Genomic DNA, 24234 nt, shown 5'->3' with positions numbered 1-24234 from the left:
TGAAGTTGCAAGAAGTGCTATATTCATCTTTACTTTCTCCCACAGTGTTTAGGAAAATGTCTTGTGCATTTAAAAACTTGCACTTATGACCTCATTAGCGTGAGTGGGGAGAAGAGTGCTGAGGATTCATATCAGGAATTAAATAGTAATTTACAATGTTGGAGTTACCCAGGGCTACTAAAAGATGCTGAAAGACTTGTTCAAGATCATATAATTATATTCAGAAATGGGACTTAAATCCTCATCAGCTAAGTTTAGGAATATCAGTTTGGTAGCTGTGTAGAGAATGACTATTCTAGTAATGGAAAAATTTTACACAAGGAGAACAATTAAAAGATGATTGGTCTATGATTTTGCTGGCATAGGAAACTCAAGAAGGAGGATATTCTGTCTGTGCATACAGACTTGAACCTTTTCGATGTCATGGAATTTACAATAGATGTTCTTTTAGTCCTTGACACATGTAAAGATATTCCCTGCCTGTTATCAGTCCAAAGGATCATGTGCAAACATGGAAACCCTGATTCTGGTCACATAAGACTAAAGGACTGATATTATGTGATAACAAAAATTCTCAAACAGGTTGTGGATTCAAAAAAACTGATGACTCAGTAGTTGTTGAATTGAGACTCAGAAAGATTCCATAATAAGTTCTGATTATAACTCAAAAGAAACATACACCCTTACAGCCCAGCTGAGCTCCCTACCCAACAGGGAACTTAAAGGAAACTTGGTGAAAATTACATAAAAGCAGCCTTAGCACATAAAAAGGCTCCAAGTATAAGGGGTTTCGATGTATCCCTTTATCTCACTTATTTTATACTTATGTGTATCTACCTTTGTACTTTGACCTTGACCTCACTTGTTTGTTCAAAGAGAAAATACAAATCCAATTGGATGGGGGTGTTTTACATACAGGGTTCTTATAGCAAACAGTTTTTCTAAAAGGTAATATTGTCAATTGGTTGATTGTTGATAGGTAACATACTGGTGGGGGCTCAGAAGCAACATGAATATAAACTCTAGCACTTCATGATTATTCTTAAAGATCTGAGACTGCCTAGAATTAAATGTGAATGCATATTAGGAAATGTGTCCAGAGGGTGTCTTGCATCGGCGCTCATAGTCTTGCAGCACTGAAAAGTGATTTATCCATATTCATACAAACCAAGTCAAGGTGAAATGACATCTCCTATAAAAAGCCTCTTCCTTTCCTCTTGAATGTTTAATGTCATTGAGAAGACCTTGAATTATTCCTGTCTATATCTTATTTGTATATAATTTTTTGTAGGTGGTCTTCCCCAGTAGACTAAGAGCTCCTTGAGGGAAGGGATGTGCCTGAGATTACATAGGTGGTAAATAAATATTTCAACCCAAGTTCTTAGATGCTAAATTTAGTCTGTTTGCCAGACTACATACAGTAAATCAGCATTTTATGAGAGGACATATTCCTTTATATATAGGCAGAAATCAAGCTTATTGAATATTTAAACAACCAAACAAATCAGAACATATAACAAAGACCACATCAAACTGTCATAAGGTTACACTTGGTGATTTGGAAAAAGTGAACTAACTTTTGAATCAGAGAACTCGGTTCAAGTTGGATCTCTCAAGCCTACCTAGGTAACCATGGGCAAATCACCTGATCTCTCAGTGACTCTTCTTGCTCTAAATATATTATGTTATACTGATATAGAATTTATAAGTCTTAGAATACTATTTAAGGGTATAGTGTTATTGTTATTAATAATAATTAGTCCATAATCACTGTTAGCTATTAAAATTCAAGAAGGAAATCTTTCATGCTGGAAGATGTTAGGGAATTAAAATTTCCTGGTTTGTGTTCATAAAAATTAGAAAAAATAACTCTAAAGACCATCCATTCAGAGATCAAATTTATACCATAATTGTCAGTTCTGTGCTTTATTTATGGAAAGCAAATTTAAAATATCAAATAAAGCATTTATATTTTAAAATCACTTATGATGTCAAAATAATGCATATGAGACAACTCATCCTTTTTTATCAAGCAAATCTTGAATAAAGGTTTAATAATTCCTGATAAACCTTAATTTTGCTCACATACATTTTAATTCATTAATTTTAAATTAAATTCATTAATTTTGATTCATTATATGTAAAAACTAAAAAGAAAGACAACCACTGATAAATATATGTGACATTAAAATATTTTTATGTAAGAAATATTCCTAAATGCTTATTTGAAAAACTTTAATAAATACGTTAAGTGATTTTTATTGTTTAATTTGTTATAAGTGCTATCTAAGATTAAAAAAAAAACTACTTCATTTTTAAATGACACTCTGGAAGTTAGGGATTTTAACAAACTATTTTTAAAAGGACAAACTATTCGATATTGACTATCTTAGTTGCAGATGATAAGCTAATTCAGTGGGTTTTAAACACTTGGGAAAGCTCTTCTCAGGTTTAGCTTACTCAAACAACAAATTGAGTGTTACAACTTTCACCTCCCACAGACCCAAAATTCACTTCCATTGGTCAAGGGCAAATACCACTGGCTTTGTATCCTCAGTCGCTTCATGCCATTTCAGAGAGACAGAGCCAAAGGTAAGTTTTTGAACTTGCTTTCCTCTTTGGTTAGTGTCTTATTTGTGTGTGTTTTCTTTTTTTCCTTAAGATGACAACATTCTTCATTCTATTTATTTTCAAATACCAGGAAGCTCACTGGTTGATTGATGTAGTTTAATATTATTAGTGGCTTTATGTTTTTCTTGGATATTTCTAAGGCATGACTTTGCATAGAAATATACACATTCATATATATAATGCATGACAACATATTTCATCTTCCAGAAATACCAGATGCCAGTATAAGTAGAGTAGGTTCCAATATATCTTAGAAGAAGCCAGTATCCAGGTTTTTACCATATTCTTTGTAGATATTGACAACTGTGACTGATACCTATTGATTAGAGAATTTCTAAGGAGTGAGGTGGAAGGGAGGGGAAAAAATATAGTGTCAATGGGAATACAAGATGTTTTTATTGTTGTTCTGTTAGGTTTTAGACTTTTTAATTTTTGAAGTACAATGGTATGCTGAGAATTCTTTTACTAAGCTCTATGCATTTTGGAAACTTTGAAAGTTTAAGAAAATGTGAAAACAAATATATCAGACATTTCTTAAGGAATAAGACAATTTACAAATTTCTAATTGAGGTAATTAACAGAAATATTGAAAGAAATAAATTTTACAAATAGCACTAAAAATAAATTTGAGAGGGGAAGGTGATTCTTAGCAGATTTCTAAAGAGTCGTACACAATGCCTTATTGTTGACCCCCTTAGGAAGTGAGCCAAAATCCAAGCCAACCCTGAACTGAATCCATGTGCACTCTTGACAGGAACACAGACCATAAAATATAAAGTGAGAGAAACAAAAATAATTAAGTACTAGCAAGGGGACATTTTCACTAGCTAATAAAACTGCTGCCTGAAATTTACAGATATGTGTATTTCAAGTCAGGAATCAGGTAAAACAATGGTGGGGGCCATGGTGCAATGGCTCCCATTTTAATATGGTAGAACGTATTTGTAAGGAATTTGCAAATGAAATCATGTTGCTCAAATGAGACTTCGTGTTCAAACTTCAAATCCAGTTTGGGAATCAATGTATTCTACTAACACCTCCAGCAAAGGAAAAGGAAACAGATTCTTGATTTATCCAGCAAGAAAAAAAAAAGTTTGTTTGAAGAAAGCATAGGAGGGTTGAAAAATGAGTCCCTTGTACTGCTCCCCATTCCCAGAGGAATTTCATATCCCTCTGCTTAAAACAACTTCATAAAGACCTTCTTTCAAGGCCTTCTGAAGGTCAGTATATCTGTCTGTGCATTCAAACTTGGAAAGAGCATTGACTCATGGATTCCATTTTATGTGTTTGTGTATGTCCATTAACTGCCACAGGCAATGTTTATTTTAAATGGAATTGAGAAAATAATGAATCAAAATGCATATTGTTGAAACCATCTAGAAAGATATTTCTCTGATTGCTTTCTTTTAATAAATGAAATTCAATGTGGAGTATGACATTATACATGGTAAAATTGCCTCTGATCAGTTCTGAATGCTCTGTCCTTGAGAAGTGAAATTAATATTTGCATCACATTGAGGCTCAAGAAATATACATATATACTATATGTATATGTATGTATGTATCTGTCTCTCTGTCTCTAATATATATATATATACATATATATATATGTATATATATATATATATATATATATACACACACACAAATGTGCACACTTATGTAGATATATGTCTTTTGCATTGGAAAGACTAACCTAAACACAGAATTTCAAATACGTAGCTTTTTTCTTAATGATGGTATGTTTTGAAACAGCAGGGTCCTAAAATAGAGAAGGAGATAAGATGGTGATTAGCCAAAAAAAAAATACATTAATAATGATAGTGATACAGTGCTTTTCTTTGTGGAAGGGATTTATTTTTGAAATGTTAGCCCTAATCTCATGTTTTTTCATGGGAACATTGCCAGGTATGACTTTTGGAAACGTATGCTACCTTTTTACTGTGAAATGGAAAAATACAAACCTTGAATTTCTATCAAAGTTCAGATAGAACACTGCACTCCAAAGCCAAAAAGCATAATAGTTTTTCTCTTCACCCTTGATCTGCTTAAGAAACTTTTTCAATCTATTTCCTGAAAATTGGGTCAGTGGAAAGTGTGGTGAATTTGGAATCTAAGTACCTGAGTTGCAATCCTGGATTTATCATTAATTGCCTGCATGACCTTGGACAACTCACTTGACCTCTATGAACTTTAGTTTCTCCATCTGTAAAAGAAGGTCACTTGCATTAAATGACTTCTAAGGTCCCTTCCAGCTTTAAATCTGTGATTTTGTGACATGTTAAATGACGTAAAAGCATAAATTAGAGTTACGCAGTTAAATATCGTAATAAGCCGCCTGTGACAGTCACAGCCTTTAAGTATCTAATTTCCTCATCTGTGAAACAGGTTCAGTTTTACTATCTCTCATAAAAACCTCCAGGTTTTTTAGATGTTGGAAGCTTAACTATAGATGGCGAACTTTCTACGGTTGTGCTATGTACCATGAATGGAGTGCTAAGGTTGAAATTAGGATAACCTAAGTTCAAATACTCCCTCTGACTCTTAATAGTCATTTGTCACTTATTTTCTACTTCGTAAAATGAGGGGATTATGTTCAAGGAACTTAAGATACCTTGAAGACTCTAAAACTAGGATCCCTTGGTCCTAATTTTTCTTGGGGGGTGGGAAGACAGAGTAAAGTGACTTGCCCAGAGTCACACAGCTAGTAAGTGTCTGAGGCTGGATTTGAACTCAGATCCTCCTGACTCTAGGGCGAATGCTCTATCCACTCTAGTCATAAGTTATTTAAGCTTTGTGTATCTGTTTCCTTATCTGTAAAGTGAGTACTTTAGACTCAGTGGCCTCTTCTAGCTTTAAAGCTAGGCTTTTCTGATACTGAGTCCCTTAAACTCTCTTTGCCTCAGTTTTCTCCTAGGTAAAATGAGAAAATGGATTTGTTGACCTCTAAGATTTCTTCCAGCTAGTATCCTGTGATGCAGAGCTCAGGGGGGCGGATAGCTTGTTTGTTGAAAGAAATAACTGAAATGCACACACACACACACACACACACACACACACACACACACAGACAAACCAAGATGGATCAGAGTGATGTGCTCATTTTAATATATGGAAATTCAATTCAATAAATATTAATTTGTATGCAAACATATTTATGCAATTAAAGCCTTATTTTCAGTTTTAAAATAATGAAAAAAATAAAATGGTACAAATGTGCCTAGATATCAGTTCATATGGAAAAGACCAAAGATTTTAGTGGAATGTAATCAATGTTAAAAGGTTAAATGGACCGCAGAGACTTTCCCGTTGTGCACAGTGTTTAAAGAAAGGGAGCTGAATGTCTCTTTATATTTTAGGGTTTTCAGATCATTTCTGGAGTATTGTTCTAGGCGATACATTTTAAGAAGGACAATATTCTGAAAAAGGAAGACCAGGAGAGTGAGATGATTTGAAACTATATCCCATAAGGATCAGTCACCTTTGTAGGAAGTTTAATGTAGTGGATAGAGTCTTGGGTTTAGAGGGGAGGGAGATCTGAGTTCAAATTCTGACTCAGATACTAGGTGTATGACCCTGGGCAAGTCACTTTGTTTCACCTGTAAAAATAGGGGTAATAACAATACCTACCTCTCAGGGTTGTTGTGAATGTCACATGAGATAGCATATGTAGCAGTTTACAAAAATGTTAACTATGAACTGGCAATTGAAGAAATTAGGGGTGGTTTGAAAGAACTTCCTAACAATGAAAGCTCTCTCACCTCCTAAAAAATTAGCTGCCTTAGGAACCATTGAGGTCCACATAATTGTAAGTGATTGAGCTGAAGCTAAATGGTTTTTGATTACATAAATGACATTCCATTTCCCACTCCAACGACTTTCAAGCATTATTTCCATTCCTTGGATGCTCTCTTTCTTCATTTCTTCCTCTTAGGAGTTCTAGCTGACTTCAGTCCTCAACTCAACTGCCCCCTTATACATGAAGACTTTCTAGTATTGCCCCCATCAAAATTTTTTTTCATTTATAATATCTTTGCATTGATTATCCTCCATGCCTGGAATGCACTCCCTCCTTACCTCGAGCTCATAGCATCTCTCCCTAGGGTGCAGACTACTGTCTATAAAGAGATTTTTCCTCATCCCCTAACTGCTGGTACCCTTGCTCCCTAATCAAATTGTATTTAATTACCTTGGGAATATACCCTATATATTTATTCTGTATTTCTCTACATACACACAGGACGTCTGCTCAGATTTTAAAGCAAGGGCTATTTCATTTTGGTCTTTCTACCATCAGTGCCTAGCAAAATGCCTGGCACAAAATAGGTACTTACTTAATAATTATCCATTGATGATTGCTTACTTTGTTGATATATTTATCTGTTTAGTGTTAGATCTCTCTATTCTCTCTCCCATCCCTACACACACACACACACACACACACACACACACACACACACACATTCCCAGAGAGTAGCATGTATTTTTTAATTTTGTATCTTCAGCTTCTATCACAATATCTGGTGCATAAAAGGTAGAGTATCAGAAACAAGCTAGCATTCCTAAGATGAGAAATCACAACATCTCATTGATTTGCACAATCCTGAAATTGCTAAACAGATCAATTCTATCATCATTGAAGCAGGTATAGAAGGTGAAGTCACCATCGCAGATGCCTAATCAATCATCTCTTTCAATAAATTGATTAAAGCTATAAAACATTGCAAGATTTGTAAAATACTTTAGAAATATTACCTCACTTTCTCTTTAAATTTTTTTTATCATTTTATCTTCACAAAACTCCTGGATGTTAGGTGTTATTTTCATTTTATTGTTGTTGGTGGTGGAGATGGTCAATGCTTTCATTCAGGTCCACCTCTTTGTGACTCCATTTGCAATATTCTTGATAGAGATGCAGGAGTGTTTTGTCATTTTCTTCTCCAGCTCATTTGACAGATGAGAAAACTGAGGCAAAAAGGGTTAAGCGACATGCCAGGGTCACACGGCTAAGTGTGTGTGTGTGTGTGTGTGTGTGTGTGTGTGTGTGTGTCTGAGGCTGATTTGAACTCAGAAAGATGAGTCTTCCTGACTCCAGGCTCAGCACTCTATCCACTGTACCACCTAGCTACCCCATTTTTCAGATAAGTAAATTGAAGCCATCAGAGATTAAATGACTTGTCCAGGATCACATAGCAAGTAAGTGTCTGACACTAGATTTGAACTCAGGTCTTCCTGTATCTAGATGGATTGTTTGATATCCACTTTGCCATTCATGCTAGATATTTAATCAATGCTAGTCAAATGGAACGAATTCATGCTTCATCTAGGTATCAGATGATATGACTTCAAAAGGACCATCTTCAACATTTATGATTCTATGTGTCTTACTGGGTCCAAACATCTGGTAGCAAAGATACTCTGAAAAAATATTATCATATGATTCCTATTCAATCCAATTCAATAAACATTTATTAAGGAATTACTACATGGAAGGAACTTGCTCCCAAGAATACAAAAACAAAGCAGTCCCTGACCTGCATGAGTTTATATTCTGTTAGGGGATACAATAAGCAAACAAACAAATGAAAGAATGAATGTATAAATAAAGCAAATGACTGAGTGGACAAATAAATAAAGAGATAAGTAAATGAAAGAATGAATGCAGAAATGAAATAAATAAATAGATGAATGAGTGAGCAAATGAATAAATAAATAAGTACTTAGATAAATAAATGACTGAATGGACAAGTAAATTAAAATATGGAACATTCTGAAAGAAGAAAATACAATGACTGGAGAAATCAGAAAAAGCTTCCTGCAAAAGGTTACACCTGAGCTGAACTTTGAAAGAAGCTAAGCATTGTAAGAAGTAAAATTGAAAGAGTTTATTCTGGGAATGGGGGCACAGTCTGTACAAAGGCATGCAGGTGAGAAATTGTCCCACCAACGATGCTATTTTTGCTGTTAATGACCTGTGAATAAAAATGCTACCAGCTTAGGACATTTCTTCACTTGGCATTCATATTTTGTAAACCAGGAATTTCACAACTTATTTTCAAGTATGTATTCATTCATGTCATTCATATTTTTAAAAAATACTTTACCCAGGGTTGAAGAATGAAAACTTTAGCAAGAATTTTCCTGGGACTCTTTGTCTTTGATGCTGCCTTGGCTGCTCCTACTCTAGAGTCCATAAACTTTGACTCTGAAACTTACGATGTGGCATTGGACGACCTGGATAATTTCTACAACTATGAAAACCTACGTATTGATCATTCTGAGGTAATGGACCATTCCCCCACTATAGAATCTTTTAAGGCATTTCTGGGTAGGAAATGAATTGGCTCAGAGGAGTTTATCTAAATTTTTGAATTAACCATGATTATAGATATTCTCTTCATAATAGGATCATTTGGATTTACCATGTTCTCTTTGTATTGGAATAATCTGATAGTTTTATCTCTGTCGCTTCTTCCTACAGTTGTATATTATTCACACTTTCAAGGGAAAATTAGGGCAATTTTCTTTGAATAATAAATTTTGAGCTTGAAGGGACTTCAGCTAGGGGAGGCTGGTAGATATTTAACAACCAGGTGTCAAAAAAAGGTAACATATCTTTAATTTGATCCTGAATTATTAATATTTTCCCCATCATTTTCCTAATTACAGAATATCAAGAAAACAATGAATTAAGCCATGATTTCTAGCATTAGCTGATTTCTAGGGTGTAAATATCCATATTATATATTTAATCATTGTCTGTCCTGAGTTAACTCTAACTAGCTCCAGATCATCCCTAAGTCTCAAAGTTCATCTAACTCAACTGCATCATTTTAGGGAAATAGAGACCCACAGAGAAGGAGTACCTCGGCTAGAGTCACACAGGTAAAAGTCATTTAGTTTCTCATTCCCCCAAATTTTCCTCGTTAGGTAGGTGAATGCCATCTGCATTCTTACCTCTGCATTTTTACTTAAACCACTAAATTCTATTTCTAGTTGAAATAAAGATTGTCTGAAGTTTTCAGGGACAAGTAACATGAGTAGAGGAGAGAGAATGTATGTGGAACCAAATGAGAGAAGAGAAAAAAAAATGAAAGGTGGAAGATGTGACATAAAGAGACATTAGAGAAAAAGCAGATGCCAGAGACAATATTGGTGGTTTAATGCACTAGAAACTATCTTAAAGAATTAATGTGCTCTGATATACTATAATTTAGACAGCAAGGCCATTAGAGACTATTATATGATGCAAATAGAGCCATTTAATAATGAGACTGGATGTTTTTTAAATAGCCAAAAGACAATAATTTCTCTGACTCCATTTACTCAGATAGGAGGATATATAACTCACACATAGTTTTCATAAAAGTAAATTAAATGGAATTGCAAAACTAAATAATAATCCTCTTCTTTTTTTGTAGTTGTTCAGTAATTTTCAGTTGTGTCTGATTTTTTGCCATCCCCATTTGAGGTTTTCTTGCCAGAGATACTGGAGTGATTTTGCAATTTCCTTCTCCAGTTCATTTTACAGATGAAGAAAACTGAGGCAAACAGGATTAAGTAATTTGACCAGAGTCACACAGCTAGTAAGTGTCTGAGACCAGATTTAAACTCAGGAAGAGGAGTCTTCCTAACTCCAGGCTCAACACTGTATGCACTACGGCACCCTAGAAGCCCTGAAATCCTCTTCTTAGAGCAAAGTATATAAAACCACTCTCCTTGAGCAAAAATGCAAAGTTCTGTGTCCGTAATTATATTAAGCGGAATTTTGTGACAGGCCATCACCTATACGCTAATTTGGGGACTCATATTTATGTTCATCAAGGAGCTTGCAGAGTAGTGTGGTGCAATGGATGGAGAGTCTTCAGAGTGTAACTGGTTTCTGACCCTGGACAAGTCACAATTCCTGCATTGCGCATCAATTTCCTAAGTGCCTACTTTTGCAATAATACAGGCATGAGGTAATGAATGCCTGCACTAGGTGGCAGTGCTAGAGGAGAGAAGGGGGCATATTTAAAAGCTGTTATAAAGACAGATTCCATAGTACAACAGATTGGATAGGGGGTGAAATTGAGTGGAGTCAAAAATGCAAGCCTGGATTCCTGGGAGGATGATGGTGCCCTTGGCAGTAATAAAAATATTAGGAAGGGGGAAGTCTTGAGGATGGGGAAGATAATGAGTTTATCTTCAGATCTGTTGATTTTATGGGACATGAAGTTCATCCTCCTACCAATGCTGTTAAGAGAATTAAAGTCAAAGGAGAAAATTAGGAACATAAAGTAATTGAGATATTGTGATTAATTATAAGTTCCATATCTGCTTAGCCAAAACATTCTGCTCACCAAATAAGTATACCAAGGATGCTTGCTTAGCATGGTACCCACCATGAAGCTCTTTCCATGTGCCATTCAGGAAGCAAGTGTGGAAGGCATGGTTAAAGTTAATGTGGGAAGAGTAGTTTGGCCAATATCTTGCCACTCTTCTGCCTTGGACAAACCATATCCCTTCTCTAGGCTTTATCTTTAAAATGAGGAAGTTGGTATATGTGATCCCTAAGATTCCATCTGTCTTTTTAACATTCTAGTACATTTGTCATTATATGCAAAAATAATGAAAAGCAAACAATATTCTTAAAAGCATAAATTGGAAATCCATTAAAAGCTAAAATTAAGCCATTTGCAGTCTTAATATCCACGAAATTACCTATTCCTTTTTAAAAATAAAATCACCTGTTTATTTAACCTTTCATATAGGTATTGTAAAATTAATAATATGCTACTTCTGACTCCTAATTTTGAAGAGCTAACCTAGGAATAAAATGGTGTTCCAAAAGACTTAATTTCTAAGGATTGAATTTAAATCACCAGTGGATATGATATTTGGGGGAAAGGAATTCCTCAAATCACAACGCATAAAGGACCTTAATTAGTGCTACTATTTAAAATCTAGTACTGCATTATTGAAAAAGCAAAGAAAGGTCAGTTAAGTGGTGCAGTTGATAGAGCACCAGACCTGGAATTCAAATCTGACCTAAGACATTTTATACTTACTAGCTGTGTGACCCTAAGCAAGTCACTTAACCCTGATTGCCTCACCAATAATAATAATATTAATAAGCAATAATATATAATAATAATATAATAAATAAATAAACAATAAACACATGAAAAGCACATGCTCTGGAGCTACTATGCTGACTCCCTTTTTGATTGATTCCCAAATTTAAGGTTATCCCTTCTCAAGGTTCTAGGGGATCCTGAAGGATTGGGAGGGAGGGAGTGGTTTTCTAATACCACAGTTCATGAGACCCAACTGATCTCATTCCACCCAACCCACTCTTCCGTTTTTCAGTTGACATCAGTCAATCAGACTTTTAGAATAGGCTATCTCTAAGGTGATTGGGAAGGGCAACAAGTACAAAACAGTTTCCCCAAATTCTGGAACATAATCTCCTTCAGTATATATGGAGCTCATGGCAAAATGTGTTCAAGATTAGAATAACATGTAGCAAAGGGTTAACTCACGGCTCTTGATGGCCAGAAAGCCATTTACTGTCTTCAAGGGACACTATGGAGATCTTCTTAGGTATGATGCAGCTTTCTTCTGGGCCACATGGGAAGTCCTGAAGCTGCCTCTTCTCATCGTCTCTATTTTGTTTTTGGTGACCAATGGACGCACCTGTTCCTGGGATAGTGTTAGCCTGCTCATGAGAAGGCCAAATCCTCTGACCCTATGAAGCTCACAAGGTTGTCATCTGGTCAAGGGGCGGGGAGAAAACAAAGCCTCTTCTTAGTGATTCCCTTTCAGAGACTTTTCTCTCCCCTTGGGTTACAGACTCTAGAGTAATAACTGGTTCTGATCATGTTAAAGTTTTATAAAGGACATAGAATATATGACATGGAATCCTTTAGTTTAATGCCTTTGACTGATTGAAATTTTCAATAGAAATTATCAGGACTACAGAATCTTCTTAGTTAATTTAACGAGATGATCCATTGACTCAGTCAATGTTGACCCTAATGCTTCTGATATGCTCAAGCTTGCATTTGGAATTCTGGCAAATTTGACATTCATATTTCATAAAATACATTGGTGACAATTCATCATATGTGTTTCTCTTCTCGTGTTGCTTAATTTTCACTCCTGTTAGGAGTACCCGACAATGGCATTTTAAAAAAATGATAGATCACATTTCCATCACACTTTCTGATTTACATGTGCCTTTTCCTACAATGATCCTTTTAGGTTGGGAGTATATCATTCCCATTTTTGAGATGAAGACACTGTGTTGCAGAGAAATTGTGAGGCTTGTCCACAGCTAATAAGTGGCAAAATGTGAGTTCACATTTTACGTGAACCAGCACATAAGCATATGTTTTAAATATATTATACAAGGCACCATTTCTGGGGAAATAATCCCAATTCATAGTCCAGCTGGTTGAGATATTATTTTCAAGATGAAGAATAAACTCCCACTATGTCTACTCATTAAAGAGAGAAAAACATTCAGTCAGGAGAGGAAGAATTGCGCAGATGGTATTTAATTATGTGTTTCTACCTAATTTCTTTTACATGTTATTTTTCCTTAAAATTTTAACTCTTTTGTATTCTTTATTAAAAAAAAAACAAGTTTATCCTCTTTAAGAAAAAAATCTAAAATAGAATAAAAATATTTTGTAGAATGTTACCATGTTAAAGGTGAATGCTGATAGTGATACAGAGTACTTTACAAGGTGATTCACACACACACACACACACACACACACAATTATGTCATTTGGGCCTCATAACAAATCTGTGAAATGTACCATTATTGCCTATCTTATAGATGAGGAAAATAAGACAGATGAAAATTGAGTGACTTACCCAGGGTCATATATCAAATAAATGTCTGAGGCAGGAGATGAACTCAGGTGTCCCTGACTCTAGGTATAACACTATGTAGTATACTACAGAATCTAGCGGAAATTTGTTTAAATATTCAATTGGTCGATCAGCCAGTATGCACTTATAAAATGTCTCCTATGTGCCAGACATTGTGCTAGGTGGTGGGGATGCAAAAATATAAATATAACAGTCCCCACCCTTGAGGAGCTTGCTTTCTATCACAAGACAACATACACTTTGAATTAATAATGACTAATAGCATAAAACACTTTAAAGTTTGCCAAACATTTTATGTAAGTTTTTTATCATTTAATCCTGACAAAAACCCAGGGAGGTAAATATTGTTACGATTCCCATTTTACAGATAAGAAAGCAGGTATAGCGAAATTAAGTTACTTGCCTAGGGTCACTATCTGAGGCAGGATATGAACTCAGGTCTCCCTTGAATCCAAATCCTTTGATTTATGCACTATGCCACCAAGATTTACCAATAGGTTACCTAATTTCATATAAAATTGAATAAATAGCCATTCATGATAATTATCTTTTTAATGTGTTTTCTCCTTGGCATCACCCAAATTTATTATTACTTCCCTCCTCCCCTCACCCTGCTTTATCCTCATAAGAGATCACATAACTTGATGCAGAAACTTCCCATGTCTGTTTTCTTCCCCATCAGAATATGTTTTTGAAAGCAGGGAAGGTATTGATTTTCTCATAGATCACCAGAGTGCTTTGCACAGAGTAAGCACTGGATAAATGCTTTTTCAATCACTTACAGATTCATATCACCATGCAGTCTTTAAAGTATCCCTTTCTACACTTTTCTGACAACTTGGTAAGAAAGATAATGTTGTTCTCCTATTTTCCCATGTGAGGAAAGAAATGAGTGACTTGACCACAGCTAACAAATAGCATGATTTAATTTAAGCCGCCTACTGTGTGCCAGGAGCTTTACTTGGTGAGAAAGGAAAAAAGAGAGAAAGGAGGAAAGAAAGAAAGAAAAGAGGAAGGAAAGAAAGAAGGAAAGAAAGAAAAAGAGAAGTTTACATTCTACTGGGACTTTGCAAAATGAACAGACTCACAGCCCAAGGAAAATTGAGGACACGGCTAGTAAACGTGGGAGCCAGAGGAAGAACTGTCTTTTTACTCCAACTCCATTTTCTCTTTTCACTATCCCATGCCTGTCCCTTGAGACAATTAATTAAAATCACAGTTTCCGTAATTGGCATAATAAGCAAGAACTCATTTTTGACTGCCTGCTGCTCTTGGAGATGGTCAGATAAGCAAGGTAAGATAATCCTAGGATATCGTGACTTGAATAGACATTGAACACCCCTTTGTCTGGATCCAGAGAAGTTCTTACAGACTTTGCCAAATGCATTTTTTTTAACTTCAACTGTTTCCAAGACAAACCAGAAAATGAGATCCAGCTTGCATTGCCATGTGACTGTGTCCACATTCCTTTAGATAACTAATCGGAATCACTTAACGTGCAGATGAGGACAGAGGCTAGGGTTCAGTAGGATTTCATTCTCCTAAATGGCTTAATGCCGATAGGTTTAACTTAAACAAAAACATGAACAAAACACAAACACATTCGGAGCACTGGAATAATGGATAGAGAGCCAGTCTTGGACACGGTGAGACCTACGTTCCAGACTGATCTCTGACATATACCATCTGTCTGACCCCAGGGAGTCACTTTGTTTTTCAGTGCTCTAGGCAACACACTGAGACTGTGAGTTGCTCCAGGCAATACTCTGAGACAGTAAGTTGCAGAGTGGGTGCCAACCTGCAATGGTAGAGGGAGCTTCCTCCTCCAGGAATGCCCAATTATGTAATGATAAGACAGGTCAAAGTCCCTATCCCTCCATCCCTACCTTCAGCATGCCAGGAAGAGCAGCAGCTTTAGGCCAACAGCTTTCGACTTTAATTTACAACCAGCACCAGACTGCAACTTAAAACATTAAAAAGATTCTGACTCCTGGAGTTGAGTTCAAATCCTGACTCTACCATTTATTCTCTGTGTGACTTTGGGTTAGTTCCTTCCTCTGAAAAATGAGGGGAATTAAACTGGATAATTCCCAAGGTCCCTTTTTAAGCACTAAAATTCTGATCTATTATATTGAAAAATAAATTAAAGGTGTACTACCAAGGAGGCAGTGTGGGAGAGGGAAAAGAGAAGTGATGATGAAGTCAGAGCTCCTAGTTTCAAATCTTAACTCTGAAGCCTACTGTTCATGTGACCTTAGGTGAGTCATTTACCTCTCTGGGTCTCAGTTTCTTTATCTGTAAAATGGAGGTAGTAATAATAACAGTGCTTACCTTCCAAGGTTGTTGTAAGGCTGCATAATGTGAAGCACTTTCCCAGTTTAAAAGTGTTATAGAAATGCTGGCTGTTATTATAGAGATGTCCCTCTACAAATGCAGATCAACACCTTGCTACAGCTAATGGTGTCAGATAGTTGCCCCTGGACAGTCAGAAGTTACATGACTTGCTTAGGGTCACTTAGCCAGTACATATCAGAGTCACAGCTTGAATTCAGGCCTTTCTGACTTGAGGCAAACTTTCTACCTCCATTATGTTCTTCTGGATCTCTTTATCATATATCTATCTACCTATTTATTTGTCTAGCTATCTATTCATCCATCCATCCATCCATCTATCTACTTTATCTGTCCATTCAACAAACCATCTATCTAATTTATATATGCATATATGTGAATATATCTGTGTGTATGGAAATATGCATATATTTAACACTATCAGTCCAGTTATCTAAAGTTACTGCAGAAATATGTACATAAATACATGTTCTGTGTATATTATAATGTAGACATAAAATGTGTGTATATATCCATCCTAACCCTCTTTCTTCCAAGGTTATTTTTATTTTCATTACTTTAATAACATTATTTATATATAAAAATCTAGGACTTTGTAATTTATCTCATAAATTTACTTTGTGGTCAGATATAGCTCATTTCACCTCATCTTCACCTCATTTTACCAACTTTAACTTCACACACACACACACACACACAAACACACAGAAATAGTGTGATGGATTATGCAGTTGCTCTTGAGTTGCATCAGTTGTGTCTTTTTGTGACTCCATTTAGGGTTTTCATCGCAAAGATACTGAAGTGGTTTGCCATTTCCTTCTCCAGTTTATTGTACAGGTGAGGAAGCTGAGGCAAACAGTGACTTGCCCAGAGTCACACCGCTAGTTAGTGTCTTAGGCCTTTTTGAACTCAGGTCTTCCTGATTCCAAACCAAGTGCTCTATTCACTGTACTACCTAGTTGTAACCCCACCCCCCATTTTTATGAGTAATTTTTAAAAGCAACTACCAAATAATGAACTCTAATAGGGTCACCCCTTCACCTTTCTGGAAAAAAAATAAGGAATTTCACAGAATCACAGGATCAGAATAACAGTTTTCGAGAATTCAAAGGGCCCTAAGTTCAAAGGGCCATCTAAATTAACCCATCCATGAAAAGAACTCAGAAAAGGAAAGGAGAGTGGGAGAGATGGAGAGAAAGAGAGAGGAAAGAAGGAAGGAAGGAAGGAAGGAAGGAAGGAAGGAAGGAAGGAAGGAAGGAAGGAAGGAAGGAAGGAAGGAAGGAAGGAATGGAAGGAAGGAAGGAAGGAAGGAAGGAAGGAAGGAAGGAAGGAAGGAAGGAAGGAAGGAAGGAAGGAAGGAAGGATTCATTAAGTAAGCTTACTTTGCGCAGAGCACTATCCTAGTATCTGGGAATGTGTGTGTATATATATATATATATCACATATATAGAAATGCAATATTTAAATGGAAATATAGACATAGAAAGATAAGATGGTCCCTGCCTCAAAGAGTTCATATTCCAATGGGGGAGAAAACATATATGGGAATTGTGAATTCAAATGACATCTACAGAAATGAAGGTGAAGATCTCTTTAACATCCATTTCATAGGATTATTGCAACTGTCAATGGAGGCACTTTGTAAATCTTAAATTAATAATATAGGTGATTTATTGTGCCGATCTCTAGGGACTACAAGCTTAAGTTTAGTGTATTTGGATTCTAGCAAGTGAATCATTCCACTAGCAGTGCCAAAGAAAATCTTTGTTGTGAGAGCAACGAGGGTTATGGAAAAAGATTCACAGCAACACCAGGGAATTTTACGGGTCTACCCTATGCCATCAGTGTGCAGCAGCAACTATAACGCATACATATGTGTGTATGCATATGCATATATATGTGTGTATATATAGTATATTATATACACATATATGTCTGTCTCTATAGCCCTATATGCAATTTAAATCAATGATGATGCCCTAATAGACCATCTGGTTTGAGAAAATAAAGTCAACCAAGATCATAATATGATCCTTCATGCTTAGGAAACCCTATATGGTGATATTGAATACCATTCCAAAATTCCTTGTCGGGGCTGATAAACAATGTTGATTGACATTGTTCTATCTGAACTGTATGATAAACTCTGTGGGAGCCAAAAAGTTGAAGCCATGTTTTCTCTAAAGCTTGAGGGCATGGTTTTAAGTAGAGCCCCCAGTAAGCTGAGAAGTAACTCAATCGGAACATTTATCGGATAATTTTAAATGGAATGTTGCCACCCTGAGACAATAATAATAAGTGAAAGAGAAAAAAAATAACCAAAAGGATATGGGAAAAATATTGAGGTTCCCCAAAAAATGAGACTAAAGAGGAACAGACTTGCATACAGTCCTGAATTCATCTAATCATATGTCTTTCCTAGAGAATTCACTTTCAAGTTATAACCTTATCAAAGGAATAAAGGTAGAAAAATTCAGATTTACTATTTTTAAAGTGATAATGAATTTGTGCTTTCAAATTTCAGCAGCTACAAAAAAGCAAGTTAACATATTTTGAATTCTAGATAATTTAGTTTTTTCTTGTTTACTCTTCTATAGCTCAGAAACAAATCTATAAAATTAGTTTTAACACTATAATTCTTTTTTTAAAAAAATCTCTATCTCTATATCTCTGACTCTGTCTATTCCAGTGTTTCTCTGCATTTCTCTGCCTGTCTCATTCTTAACCTGATATCTGTGAATTTGTTTTTTAATTGATAATTTAATTTCAATATAATTGGTTTCCTTTTTAGTCCTATATATTTTCTTACATATTTAAAAATATGACTATAAGAAGGGATGTATAGATTTTACCAGTCTCCTGTCTCTGTCTCTGTCTCTGTCTCTCTGTCTCTGTCCTGTCTGTCTCTCTGTCTCTGACTCTCTCTGCCTCAGTCTCTTTGTTTTTATTTCTGTCTCTTACTAGCTGTGGCAAGAAGGAAATAGCAAACTGTTCCAATATCTTTGCCAAGAAAACTCCTGAACAAGAACAATGTAGAAATCATCTATCTGGCTCCTCTATTATTTAATCTATCTATCCAATTACGGGTCATCTGTTTATTGTATGCACTGTCTAGCGATCATTTATCTGTATGTGTAGATATTACCTCTCTATCTTCTCTATCATTTATCTATCTATTCACCTAGCATTTTTGTCTATTTAGGCACATATCAGTCTCTCTCTCTCTCTCTCTCTCTCTCTCTCTCTCTCTCTCTCTCTCTCTCTCTCTCTCTCTCTCTCTCTCTCTCTGTCTCTCTCTTGTCTGTCTGTGTCTGTCTGTGTCTGTCTATCTGTCTGTCTCTCTCTCTCTCTTTCTCTCTCTCCATTCATCAATCTGTCTTTCTTTTGAAGAAGCAGCTACCTTCCATCTATCTGTATCTTTTCCTTTTGTCAAGGACTGTTGCTCTCTTCTAAGAAAGGAAGGGGCGATGAAGTGTGTAACACAGTGAGATGAATGTAGTCAGCGGGGATAATAGAACCACGAAGAAAGGGATGAATAAACGTGGACCAAACTCCAGACTCCTGGAGTTATAAGCTTCTAATGGTCTACATGAAATCAATCCCTCACTGACAGGGAGAGCTCTGGACCATCAACCTAGACATTCATGAGCTTCCATTGTGGGATGATGAACTTGTTCCAGCTAAGGAGCACACTAGTTTAGAAGTCATTTTTTTTTAACAGTTTCCTGTTCATACCATTTTGAGATCAATGATGCCTGGATATGAATGAGCTGTGCATACCTTTCATCAATTAGGTTTTTGAATCTCCTCTTATTCCTAAGATATTCTTGCTATCATTATCTTAATTTGGCTAATTCTATTTTATTGAGGAGAGAGATGGATGAGAGAAGGCAGAGAGAAATAAAAACAGAGAGGTACTATATTATTTTCTATACTTTATATATATGTATATATAATATACATACAATATATATACATGTATATATAATATACATACAATATATATACATGTATATATAATATACATACAATATATATATACATATATATATTATTGAAACCTATATCATCAGTATCTAGATATATATCTAAGAGGCAACATGGTTGAGAAGCTAGACTTGTAATCAGGAATACAAGTTATAGGGCAGGTGCCAACCTTCACTGGTGGGGTTTAACTTAGTTTACTCTTCACTGAGAAGATTGTGGTCAACTGAGATGAACTTTCTCAAAATCCATTAATCTTCCATATTTTTCAGCATCCTCACCCATTTTCTCCTCCTTCCCTTCTAATTCTGAGGAAGTGTCATCCATGTTCTTTGCTGCTTGGACCTTCAGTATCATCCCCTCTCACCTTTTGCAGGAACTGGCATCAACAATATGCCTCATGTTTCTCTGCCTCCCCATCATTCCATAAACATGCTCTACTATCTCATAGCTTGGAAAATAAAAATCTGTCTTCTTTTTGCTCCCATTTTGCAGCCCTCTCTCCTCCAAGTCATGGTCAAACATCTGGAAAATGTTGCTTACACTTGGTACTTTGACTTCCTTTCCAATCTATCAGTCACCACTCTCTTGACATCTGGCTTCCATCTCTACCACTCAGCTGAAACTGTTCTCTTGAAAGCTACCAGTTACCTTTTGATCACTAAATCTGATGGCTCACTTCTCGGCTCTTGAACCCCATTAACCTCTATGCCACACTGGATGTTATGTCTCTCCCTAGTCCTGAATATTTTCTTCTCTCTTAAGTTCACAGTACTTACATAATCTGGTCTTCTTCTATTTCTCCCCCTTGAAAAATTTTGTCTCTTTCAGTTTTTGAATCCTGTAAGTGAGCATTCCCAAAGCTCTATCCTGAGTTCTCTTATCTGTTAAGACTCCCTTCCTTGGTAACATCGCTTACTTCCATTGTGTTTCTTAATCTATATCTTCAGTTTTAACCTTTCCTGTTTCCTCCAACTACCTACAGAATTTTTATAGCTGTTCCTTCCCTGGATCTATTGAATGTAACATATTCAAAGCATAGATAATTATTTTGTTCTTTTCAAATCAGCTCCTGATTCTGACTTCCAGTTTCTCTCAGTGGTATCATTAATTGCTTATTTTCTCATATTCAAAACCACAGGGTTTTCTTTGACTCTTTCCCTCATATTTCATCTCAAATCAGTTATCAAATTATACCCTGCTTGCCACATTATTATGTCTCATACAGTCCACTGCTCTCTGTTCTCATTTCTATCACCCTATTACATGCCTTCATTGTATCAATTGCCTTGGCTATGGTCGTAGCTTCCCAATCATGACTTTTCATTTTCAGTCATGTCTAACTCTTCATTATGCCATTTGGGGTTTTCTTGGCAAAGATACTAGAGTGGTTTTCTATTTCCTTTGGCTTGTTTTGCAGATGAAGAAATTGGGGCAAAAAATTTTAATGATTTACCTAAGGTCATAAAGCTAGTAAGTGTCTGAGGCTCGATTTGAACTCAGAAAGAACTCCCCATTCTGAGCTCCACACTCTGTACCTTCTTACTGCCCCTAGATCTTTACATATCTTTTTTTTTTCCACTCTTTAGTATATTCTATCCTTCTCAGCTAGATTTATCATTTTTATATTTAGATCTAATCCTATCTCTCTCTTTTTTTAATACCCGCTACTATAACGTAGTGCTTGCTAAACAAAGCTCAAATCACTTAGCCAGGCATTCAAGGCTCACTAAAATTGATTGGTACTCTATCTTTTCATCTTTACTTTCAACTTAGATATTCCATTTCTCTACATTCCATTTACTAGACTACTTGACATTCTCCATTCATATCTTCTATGCACTATATCTTCTATTTCCCACATATATACGTTTGCTTATTGTTTCTAATGCCTATCAGTACATGAATAAACATATGGTAGCTCTCATTGAATTCTGGGACTAACTTAGTTGTATTTCCAAGCTTACCACCATGTTTGTATCTCATCCTGAGATGAACTTGCTCTAGGAATGGAGATAATAAGATGGGTAAATAGGAAAACTCTGACAAGTGAGGAAAAGCTACCTGTTCCTTTGCAGTTAGGACAAAAATCAGGGCATTCATCGCAACATAGAATAATTAAAAGAACATGGATTTGAAATAAGACAACCTGCATTGAATTCCAGGTCTGATACTGTCTGTGTGACCATGGATAAGTTGCCTACCCATTTTGAGTCTCAATTTCTTCATCTGTAAGATGGAAACAAGCACACTTTCACTACCTACTACACTGCAATGGTGTGCCATTCACCTGTCAAAGTGATGTATGAAGGTGGTCTGTTATTAGTGTGAGCTACAAAGTGTTCTAACATGGCCTTACAGATTTGATTCTGACCATCTTCAGTGTATCATCTAGTAACAAGTGTCCTGTTTGCCATGGTCTAGTTAATCCTCTCCAGAAAAGGCATCAGTTTTTTTTCTGATGCTGAGCATGTGCAGAAGTAGTAATACTGTTCAACGTGGTGCTTCTCCTTTGTCTACTCCATAGAATTAAGGAGAAAAACAACCCACACTAATCACAAAGTGAGTGTTTAGAAGCCACATCCATTTCCCAAATATGCATTTTATAAAGTGCATGTACATATTAATTCCATGAATTACTGCATTTAATGTTATTTACTGGTGCTATAATAGTCTCACTGCAATCAGAGAACTCAAACTGTATTTGAGTCATCTAATCAAGGATGCAAATATGACACATATTTGGATACTCTCTGATGTGTAACTTGTCTTCTCAGAGGAACTAAAATGACAACAAGAAAACAAGATCTGAATGAGCCCCCTCTTTCTAAAATAAATAAACATGCAAATATATAGCTAAATAAGTAAATGTCTGAATAAATGGATAAACAAATGAGAGGATAGATAGATGGACAGATAGGTAGGTAGATAGATAGATAGATAGATAGATAGATAGATAGATAGATAGATAGATAGATAGATAGATGGGTAGGTAAATATAGATAGATGCAAAAACGGATACGTAGATGGATGGATGGATGGATAGATAGATGGACTGATAACTACAGATAGATGGTTAAACATAAATAGAATGATAGAGACAGATAGATGTAGATATGTAGATAGAAAGATGGATAGAAAGATGGATTTATAGATAGATAGATGTATGATAGATAAAGATAGGTAGATAGAGGGATAGAAATAGGTAGGTAGAATGGATAGAGATAGGTAGATACAATATGAATAGAGAGATGGATGGATAGATAGATGTATGGTTAAATAGATATAGAGAGGTAGACAGATGAATATAGATAGATGAATGGATGGATAGATAGATATACATAGGTAGATAGATGGATAGAGAGAGAGATATATGGATGGGTAAATGGATGAATAGATAAATGTAGATAGATTGATAGGCAGAGACAGATAGAAGGATAGATAAAAATAGATAGATGGATAGATAGATAGATGAATTAATGAATGGAGAAAGAACTATAAGATAATTAGGAAGTAGATGTCCTCAGGTGTATGCCACATGAATATTAGTTGAAGGCACTGAAAATGTTCAACTCAGAGAAGAGAAAAATTCATAAGTGAGACTTGATAGGTACTTTTGGGTATTTGAAAATCTGTCACCTAGAGGAGTGATGAGACTTTTGCTATTTGACTCCAGAAAGCAGAACAAGGAATAAAGGGTTGAAATTTTAAAAAGTGAATTCAAACCCGTGAGGATTATAGGCCAAGAGCCAGAAAGGGATAGAGAAGTCATCTAGTTCAATGTTTTCATTTTACGGATAAGGAATTCTGCTCTCCAAGAGAGATTAAGTGATTTGTCCAGATTGCACAGGTAAGGTTACACAGGTAAATACATGAAAGAGCCAAAGGGAAACAAAAGAACGTTTTAAGCATTAAGATTATCTGAATGTGATAGGTTGTCTTCTGCTTTCCCTTGAGCATTTTCAAGAAAGGTTCAATGGACATTTTCTAAATATATTGAAAAGATTTTTTTTTTCAAGGAAGGATTGTTCTAGATGGTCTATGAGGTACCTTCCAACTCTGAAATTCTGAAATTCTTTGTAAAGAGTAGTTGGAGTGAGGAACACCTGTATTCCATTCCTGCCTTAAATACTAGCTGTGGATTCCTGGGCATATCAATTAATCCTCCTAAGCTTCAGTGTCTTTATTTGTAAAATGTGAAAGGTGAACTTGATAGTTTCTAAAGTCCTTTCCAGCTTAATCCATAACCCTATGGTCCTTTGAACTAAATGGATAGTTGTTGCCATCCAGTTTTGAAGTTCATAATTCCAAGATAAACTAGTTTATTTCTCATGTTTCTCAAAGAAATGCTAGCGGCCTACATATGGTTCAAACAAATGTTAT

At 35.7% G+C, this 24234-nt stretch overlaps 1 protein-coding gene across 1 annotated transcript in view; it reads left to right on the top strand.

The window, feature by feature from the left end:
• The first annotated feature begins 2386 nt into the window (after window positions 1-2386).
• The window catches only part of EPYC (epiphycan), a 42766-nt gene continuing 20918 nt past the window's right edge, over window positions 2387-24234 (top strand). The window contains exons 1-2 of the mRNA XM_072655551.1: window positions 2387-2592; window positions 8740-8913. Coding sequence (XP_072511652.1) covers window positions 8749-8913 — 165 coding nt within the window. The 5' untranslated portion in view covers window positions 2387-2592; window positions 8740-8748. The remainder of the gene's footprint in view (window positions 2593-8739; window positions 8914-24234) is intronic.

The sequence above is a fragment of the Notamacropus eugenii genome, chromosome 3 (genome assembly GCF_028372415.1).
Source record: "Notamacropus eugenii isolate mMacEug1 chromosome 3, mMacEug1.pri_v2, whole genome shotgun sequence".
Lineage (NCBI taxonomy): Eukaryota > Metazoa > Chordata > Mammalia > Diprotodontia > Macropodidae > Notamacropus > Notamacropus eugenii.
The sequence above is the reverse complement of the archived record's forward strand: the minus strand, read 5'-3'. Positions and strand labels throughout refer to the sequence as shown.